At 33.4% G+C, this 9836-nt stretch overlaps 1 protein-coding gene across 1 annotated transcript; it reads right to left on the bottom strand.

Moving 5' to 3' along the window:
• Positions 1–9227: 9227 nt before the first annotated feature.
• LOC139864597 (protein LITTLE ZIPPER 3-like) lies at positions 9228–9461 on the bottom strand. Its single transcript, XM_071853179.1, has one exon. The coding sequence runs from the start codon at positions 9459–9461 to the stop codon at positions 9228–9230; it is 234 nt and encodes a 77-aa protein (XP_071709280.1).
• Positions 9462–9836: the final 375 nt, after the last annotated feature.

The raw sequence follows: 9836 nt of genomic DNA, 5'->3' as shown, positions 1-9836 counted from the left end.
ATATTTCCCGTAGCTACAACAATCAAAAAATATCCAATCTTGTTTTACCCATAACTTCTTCGTTTTAAATCCGATTTGAGTGAATCAAATTGCTATGATTTCACATTGAACTCTATTTTATGAATCTAAACATAAAAAGTATAGGTTTATAGTCAGAAATATAAGTTACAAGTCATTTTTGTAAAGGTAGTCATTTCAGTCGAAAGAACGACGTCTAGATGACCATTTTGGAAAACATACTTCCACTTTGAGTTTAACCATGATTTTTGGATATAGTTTCATGTTCATAATAAAAATCATTTTCCCAGAAGAACAAATTTTAAATCAAAGTTTATCATAGTTTTTAATTAACTAAACCAAAACAGCCCGCGGTGTTACTACGACGGCGTATATCCGGTTTTACGGTTTTTTCGTGTTTTCCGGTTTTAAATCATTAAGTTAGCATATAATATAGATATATAACATGTGTTTAGTTGATTTTGAAAGTCAAGTTATAAGGATTAACTTTTGTTTGCGAACAAGTTTAGAATTAACTAAACTATGTTCTAGTGATTACATGTTCAAATCTTCGAATAAGATAGTTTTATATGTATGAATTGAATGATGTTATGAACATAATTACTACCTCAAGTTTAGTAGGTAAACCTACAGGAAGTGACAAGAAATGATCTAGCTTCAAAGGATCTTGGATGACTTGAAAGTTCTTGAAATAGAATCATGACACGAAAACAAGTTCAAGTAAGATTATCACTCGAATTAAGATAGTTATAGTTATAGAAATTGAATCAAAGTTTGTATATGAGTATTACCTTGATTTAGAATGATATCTTACTGTAAACAACAAGGATTTCTTGAGGTTGGATGATCACTTTACAAGATTGGAAGTGAGCTAGTAAACTTGGAAGTATTCTTGATTTTATGAAACTAGAACTTGTAGAATTTATGAAGAACACTTAGAACTTGAAGATGGAACTTGAGAGATCAATTAGATGAAGAAAATTGAAGAATGAAAGTGTTTGTAGGTATTTTTGGTCATTGGTATATGGATTAGATATAAAGGATATGTAATTTTGTTTTCATGTAAATAAGTCATGAATGATTACTAATATTTTTGTAATTTTATGAGATAAAGGTCACCTAACCGTTATAAGCAAACTAATATGATTAAGGTGAATTTCACATGCTCTTGGGATAAAGGTCACCTAACCACTTGTATGTCAAATTTACACGTTTACACAAGTTGGACGACTTAATTTGGGAATCATGAACTTAGGGTCACCGAAGCATGAGGAACAAATAGGCGTTGATAGGATAAATATGCCATGCAAAAGGATTGCATGATCCTATACCTTAGAAGTTACAAAGGGATTGCAATTGTCATATAAATGACTACCTAGCTAAATCAAATAACGGGATAAAGGTCACGTAACTGGAATTTGGTTTACCGTTGGATTCTAAAATTTAATATATCAATTGAATTTAAAAGGGTATTGATTATTAAATTAAAAATTGATACTTAAACGAACTTTGTTAAATTTTGTAGATGGCCGCCAATAACAACAACATTCCAAACGCACCAATCAACTTTAATAACCTATCGTTAAGGTCCTTACTAGAAAAGAAAAAACTCAACCATACGAATTTCATGGATTGGTATCGTAATCTAAGAATTGTCCTCAAACTTGAGGATAGAGCGTATGTGTTGGAAGACCCCATTCCCGACCAACCCGAGGAGGATGATGCCGAAGTTATGGCATATTGGGAGAAATATTGCGCCGATTCAGTGCAAGTTTCTTGCCTTATGCTTGGGACCATGATCCCCGAACTCCAAAAGGACTTCGAGCATCATAGTGCATATGACATGATCACACAATTGAAGGAGATGTTCCTTCAACAAGCTCGTGTCGAGCGCTTTGAAATGGTTCAAGCGCTTCATGCATGTCGAATGGACGACTCCCAATCCGTTTCATCTTATGTCCTTAAGATGAAAAGCCTAATTGATCGATTACACCGTCTAAACTGTAACGTGTCTAATGAATTAGCCATGGACCTTATCCTCAACTCTCTGTAAAAAAGGTTTGACACATTCGTGATGAATTACAACATGAATGGTTGGGATAAGAGCATTGGCGAGTTGCATGCCATGCTTAGGACGACCGAATCAAGCATGGGTAAAAGGGCTTCACCTGTGCTTATGATCAATTAAGGTGGATCCAAGAACGATTCCACTTCTAAGCCAAAGGTGGCTAAGAGAAAAGGACCCGCCTACCAAGGTAAGGGTAAGGGAAAAGGGAAGATGGTTACCCCAACCAACAAAAACAAGAAGCAAAAGGTTGCCGGTCAAGCAAACCCCAAGGAAGATCCATGCTTTGATTGTGGTGAAATGGGTCACTGGAAACGCAACTGCCCGATCTACCTAAAGGAGTTGAAAGAAAAGAGGGATGCAGGGCAAACCTCAGGTAATGTATATATGGTATACGTTGAGCTTAGTATTACTTCTTCTAATACATGGGTATTGGACACAGGATGTGGAACTTATATTTGCAATTCTTTGCAGGGGTTCAAAAGAAGTAAACAAGATACGGGAACAACAAGTCTCTTCATGGAAAATGGTGCAAAGGTACACGTAGAAGCTCAAGGAGACTTTATTTTGAAGCTACAAACTGGTTTGGAGCTCATTTTGAAAAATGTTTTGTATGCACCTGATTTGACACGAAACATTATTTTTGTATCCCGTTTGAGATAATTTGGTTTTAATCTTAATTTTATTAATGATGATATCCATGTTTCTTTAGATAATGTGTTCTATTTTAAGACTTCGCCTTTGAATGGTATTTATGAATTGGTTCATGATGACACATCATACAATAGCTCAATGTTCCATGCAAACATCAAGAAACTCAAAAGGGATTTGAGTGATTTCTACTTATGGCATTGTCGCCTTGGTCACATAAACAAGACCCGAATGCATACACTTTAAAAGAATGGTCTTTTGAAATCAAGTGAGCTAGACTCATTTGATGTACGTGAATCTTGTTTACAAGGCAAAATGACCAAAGCACCTTTCAAAGGGACCTATGAAAGGGCTAAGGACTTATTAGGATTAATACATTCAGATGTATGTAGACCCTTTAAGCCTATGACTAGGAAAGGTGAAAGATACTTCGTCACTTTCATTGATGACTTCAGTTGTTTCGGATATGTCTATTTATTAAAGCACAAGGACGAAACTTTTGAAGCATTCAAAGAATATCAAAACGAAGTACAAAATCAACTCAACAAAACAATCAAGGTACTTCATACCGATAGAGGAGGTGAATACCTAAGCGATGCTTTCCAAGATCATCTTAAAAGTTGTGGGATTATCTCACAACTTACTCCACCCGGGACACCCCAGCTTAATGGAGTATCCGAACCCTAATGGATATGGTTCGATTTATGATGGCAAGAAGCTAGTTACCTCTATCATTTTGGGGTTATTGTCTGTGCTCCGTGGCTCGTATTCTAAATATGGCCCCAACCAAGAAAGTGGAACGAACTCCTCATGAGACGTGGTTTGGAAAACCTCCATCTCTGTCATACTTAAAGGTATGGGGATGTGAAGCTTACCCTAAGCGTTACGTCCCTAATAAGTTGAATGCTCGATCTATGAAGTGTATCTTCATAGGATATCCCAAGGATGATATGGGATACTATTTCTATGATCCATCTAAGCAAAATATATTTGTTGCTCGGAAGGCTGAGTTCCTTGAAACTAAGTTCCTAATGGAAGGTAATAGTGAAAGGAAGATAGATCTTGAAGAGGTTCAAGATCAAGTAGATGATACACAATTGGTTGACACTAGCACTCAACATGAAAATGTTGAGAATGATCAAATGGATGATCAAAGTATACAAAACGTTCGTAGATCTGATAGGATTAGTAATCCTCCTGAGAGATATGGATTTCTCATGGATGATTGCTATGTGGTTGATTTGGACGAACCAACCAACTATCAAGATGCTTTGTCACGGATTGATAAAGATAAATGGCAAGAAGTCATGAACGCTGAGATGCAATCCATGTATGACAACCAAGTTTGGGAACTGGTTGTATAACCTGCTAGCTCCAAGTTAGTTGATTGTAAATGGATTTTCAAGATAAAAACCGACATGCATGGAAACTTGAATACATATAAAGCTAGACTTGTAGCAAAAGGTTTCACTCAAACTCAAGGGATTGACTATGATGAAACTTTTTCACCTGTAGCAATGCTAAAGTCTATCAGGATATTATTTGCCATTGCTGCTCATTATGATTATGAGATATGGCAAATGGATGTCAAGACCACTTTTCTAAATGGATATCTTGAGGAAGATGTCTATATGGTTCAGCCTGAAGGTTTTGTTGATCCGAAATATTCTAACAAAGTATGTAAGTTAAAGAAGTCAATCTACGGATTGAAACAAGCATCTAGAATGTGAAATCATCATTTTAATGAGGAGGCCAAGATATTTGGCTTCATTAAAAATGGTGATGAAGCTTGTGTATACAAGAAAGCTAGTGGGAGCACTATCATGTTCCTTGTATTATATGTATATGATATATTATTATTTAGAAATCATATCCCGATGATGCAAGGTGTTAAAACTTGGCTAAAAAGCTGCTTCTCTATTAATGATCTTGAAGAAGCACAATATATATTGGCGATTAGGATCTACAGAGATAGATTCAAGAAATTGATAGGTTTGAATCAAAGTGCATACATTGAAAAGGTCTTGAAAAGGTTCAAGATGGAGAACTCTAAGAAAGGTTTGGTACCTATTCAAAGAGGGACGCTTCTCAGTTCATCTCAGTGCCCAACCACGAAAGATGAACAAGAGAAAATGAAGAATATCCCATACGCGTCTACTCTTGGGTCGATCATATATGCGATGATATGTACTAGACCGGATGTGTCATGCGCTCTTAGCTTGACAAGTAGATACCAGAATAACCCTGAAAACAGTCATTGGATTGCGGTTAAAAGTATATTGAAATACCTTAGGAGGACTAAGGATATGTTTCTTATATACGGGTCTGGTGAGGAGGAACTCGCTGTAAAAGGTTACGTGAAACGTGCATTAGATAAAGTTTCAATCATTAAAAGTGCCAACCCATAGGTAATCATTAAATTTGGAAGGTTCATTTTGATAAGAGAAAACTACGGTCATACGGCCCCAGCCATGGTATCAACTGCACGTCCTAAAACTTGCTTGTCTCAGGAACGTGTGTACAGAACATGGATGGTTGTTTCTGAAGGTGTTTCATATGCCCGAGGGTCATATTAAATTAATGTGACCAACATGTTATGATCCAAGTCGGGTCATACCCAATAACAAGCTTACCGATACTTTATATGTATTTAATCTTAATGATTAGATCGTTAAATAAATACGCGACACTTGGATTTTAGAAAATCAGTTTTTCAAAATATTATCACTTGAGATAAATTATTTGGATAATTTAAATGATAAGGATTTAATTATTTATAGATTTTAAATAATTAAGTTGTGTTATATTTTATAAAATGGTTTATAAAATGGAAGTAACATTAACAAATAACATGGGTTTTATTACAAGTTTATATATAACAAGTTTTATAAAAAAAAGGAATTGAATTTTTTTTAAGTCCCCATGGTGGTGGACGGTTTTGGTGACTCCAAGACCACCAACCCTTGCTTATTCTTTGTTACTTTTAACATAATTCCTTAAGGGTGCATGCTTAACACTAAAACCAAGTAATTTAGACTCTAGTATTCAACTTAGCATTCAAAAACTCTCTCTTCTTCTTCCTACAAGCTGCTGGCCGAAATTTTTGTGAGAAAAAGATAGGGTTTAGCTTGGTAATCTTGGTCATTCAAGTGTCTAAAATCCTAACTAATCAAAGGTAGTGTTGATGCAAAAGGGCTTGTGGGTATTACACACTTGAGGCTTCAAGTTAGAAGCTTTCATTCCATCATCTTCATCATCATCTTGCTCATTTGAAAACAGCCCTCAACTAGCTTGAGGAGGTATATATCTTCTCTTCTTGTTGTTATATGTAAGCATATATTCAAGACTTGATATTAACATAGAATTTAACTAAATGACTAACATATAAACATGAACTTAACATTATGCTTCCGCTTGCTTTAACTCTTATTCAAATTGGTTTTGAAATTAAGTAAACTATAAGAACATGTTGTTATGAACTTGTTAAATTCCATCAGTTTCTGCGGTCCCAATGTGGTGTCGACCGTATGCGTGATTCTTTTATAAAACGACACATTTGGTTTACGCGTTATTTGTTTTGGTTGTTTGCTAGAGAAAATGTAAGTTTATGAACTTATATTTTTTACTTCAACGTAAATGTCATCTCTTAACCTAAATGTTATCATCAAAATATAGATTATTATTTTTTGAATATTAACATTGAATATAAACCAACACTACTTTATATAACTTATCACCTTGGTTTGGATAAACATCGAGGAGTATACTTGGTCTTCAGTTAAAAAAAAAAAAAAATACAATATTTGAATTTTAATACATGTAAAATTTGTGTTGTTGCTATAATGGTACCGGAAGTAAGTGAAGAAGGGGCAACTAATTTTTTTTTTTTTTTGATATATAACATGAACATAAATGGTTGAGATGAGAAGGTGAAACATGTCTTATTTATTTATAAATCACTGTTTAAGATATAAAAAATAAATATTTATTTTTCAATAGAAAAAGATTTTCATTGAATAAAACATTACATAATTATACCATGTTATAATTACATAATTATGATTATAATTATAAAAATAAAACATTACATTCACAAAAGATTTGTAAAAAACACTACAATACTATAAAATTCTAAAACATAAAAAATTCATAAAATCACATAAAGTCTAATTAAAAGTATGAAAGTTGGGAGGAAGAGACCAAATATGCTCCATAAGATCATCTCATAATTGATCATGAATCCGCTTATCCCGTAATATCTGTTAACAATGTCAAGATCTCTACCTATTTGTACTCATATTACGTCGAGGTCGGTTACTTAGATTAGCAAGCATTTCTTCATCAACCGATAAATTTGCGAAACCATTATCTTCTTGTAACATGTTGTGAAAAATAATACAAGTGTACAACTGTGCTCTTATTTTGTTTCTATTAGATGATCTTGTACCCGTCTTTAAGATTTCAAAATTATCCTGAAGTACACCAGATGTACGCTTAACATCTTGCTTTGCATTTTCTTGTAACCTCTTAATTTTTACCCATTAATTCTTATCGGTGGCTCGTATATCCTTTAATGAGCGTCTCTCAATATGAATAAATACCGTGAGCAAGGTAATACATTTGGTGTAGTGATGACCGTTAACATCAAATGGTTCAAGAGGAGCGGTATCAGTCTTAAGGGTAACAAACAATGGATATTCCTGTAAAACATTTACATCGTTGTTTGATCCCGCGTCATGCCAAAAAAACATGTCATATCTACATATCATAAGAAGCAACTGTTTCAAGCATAATCATTGGTTGTTTTTTTATCAGCCCTAGTAAAAGTAATATTTCCATAATGGTTGAGCTGCACCTTCACGATCTATAGGTATATAAGTTCGTAGGATAACTTGTCTTGAAGATTCACCTTATTCTTTAGCAAGCTTCAAAAACTTTAAAATTTTATGTATCAACCGAATCATCTTCTAGAAAAAAATCGAACATTTGCTTTGCTTGAATGCCGGAATTATTATCCATATTAATGAAATTGTTGAAAAATAGAAAGTATAAAGAGAGAAAGATTTAAAAAGAATGATAAAAAAAAGTCTTAGAATGAGTTGATACAAAATTTGAATGAACCAATCAAAACTCGCCATGTGCACAACAAAGTTGTTGTTCAGCCTGTTGTAAACACCCCAACGCCCTTCCACAACGTTGTGTAAATGCCAACAAGCGAGCGTTGTGCATGCCCTCACACAGCCGTGTAACCAGGGCCGGATGTAGTGTATGCCCAATGGTTGCACGGACACCACTAAAATATGTGATGTAATGGAAATATGTTTGGGTATTTAATTAGTGATATCAATGGATCATGTAATTTTTGTGTGTGACACCACTGAAATAAGTAATCTAATAAAAGTTTTTTGAATTTTACCAGTGATACTAGTGATCACCAATTATAAATCCGTCACTTCGTGTAACAAATGGTCTTATAACAATTCAATAGGATTTTGCGTTCTTATGATCTGGTCGAAACAGTACAATATTAAAATATTAAGGTATAGGCTTGATGAATCTACCAAATAGTATATTTAATAATAATAATAATAATAATAATAATAATAATAATAATAATAATAATAATGGATACATACACCACAATTTTTTTTTATTAATCTACTCAAATTGTGCATTAAGATCATTAAGAACCTATACACTACAAGTTCAATTTACAATTACGATAATGAATTACATGGTGTATATATCACTCCTCTGATGTCATCCCATTCCAACATAATTTAACTTTGTTCAAGGTAAATAAACACTTGCTATTGTAAAAGATAGCACCAAAATTGTTGGTATGGCGCTTATCGTAATAAGAGTAACATATACTGTAACATATTGCCATATTAGGTAGATTTTCTAACTTGAGAACAAAGTAGTAAATACTTTTGCCTATCTTTAGCTTTATAACATCGTAGTAGGCTAGTTAGATATGAACAAGTCGTCAATAATTACCACATGTAAATGACTAAATTGTGCGAGATGAGAATTGAGATCACTAGTTGAAATTGAAATTTGAAATATTATATAAATAAATTATTAAATAAAACAAATAATGATGTAAAACCGTTTACTTCTTTAAAATCTGAGATTGATGTAAATCACCCATCCAACAGATCATACGGAAACAAATATAATAAGTCAATACAAAGATTAGTTAAAGAACATAGAAGTAGTAGGCTAGAAAGCAATCATTATAAAATAGAAAATTGTGCTCCTACTAATAATAACCGATATAAAACTTACTACACCATACTGAAAAATACTAAAATACCAATTTTACCCCCTTAACATATTCCTATCTACGTAATACTAACAGAAACATCAAAATATGTAGCATATTCCCATAACATTAAAGGACCAAAATAAGAAGGGGGTTTAACAAAAGGTGACATATGTTTGTGTCCTGTTTTTAGTCATTTTTCACTAGTCTTCATGTCTTCAAACTTCAAGGGTTCCTGTTGCTAGAGGAAGCATGGTTATTGGCTGTTGAGAGATTCAAATCAGTGAAAGAGTTAGGGGCATTATGGACATTTTGATCACCCATAGTTAGCCTCTGCTTAAGCTGAGAAAGAAGTTTTTGGTTTTCTTGATTTAGTAGTTGTGCTTTCTTCCTTAACTTTTCATTTTCTTGCATTATCAAACAGTTCTCCATGTACAACTTTGAGTTCAATCTTTCCATCTTTTTTCAAACCTGAAATCAAGTCCATAACAAAAGGTCAAAATTAGATATATAGTACGGAGTATTAAATAAGCAAGACATGTATCAAGTATTTAAAAAAATGAGCATTTGCACACAAAATGCTCACAAATTCAAGAAAGGCAGAAAAAAAAAGGATAAAACTGGGGAAGGAGCAAAGTTTTGATTTTTATGATTACATATGTTGAATAAAGACGACGCTTAAATCTTGAAAAAATGTACTTGATAACATAAGTTAAGCCAAAATACTCACAAATCCAAAAATAAGAAAAACAGAGGAAACAGGGGAAACTTGGGATTTTGTGAATATGTAACATATATAAGAAAAGTAAGTAAAAAAGGAATATGTGTATATCC

This window comes from Rutidosis leptorrhynchoides, chromosome 1 (genome assembly GCF_046630445.1).
Source record: "Rutidosis leptorrhynchoides isolate AG116_Rl617_1_P2 chromosome 1, CSIRO_AGI_Rlap_v1, whole genome shotgun sequence".
NCBI classification, from domain to species: domain Eukaryota; kingdom Viridiplantae; phylum Streptophyta; class Magnoliopsida; order Asterales; family Asteraceae; genus Rutidosis; species Rutidosis leptorrhynchoides.
This window is presented reverse-complemented; position numbering and strand designations above follow the sequence as displayed.

Bases quoted from the DNA above. Each gene is read 5' to 3' on its own strand.
- LOC139864597 (XM_071853179.1), bottom strand. From the start codon at position 9,461: ATGGAAAGATTGAACTCAAAGTTGTACATGGAGAACTGTTTGATAATG.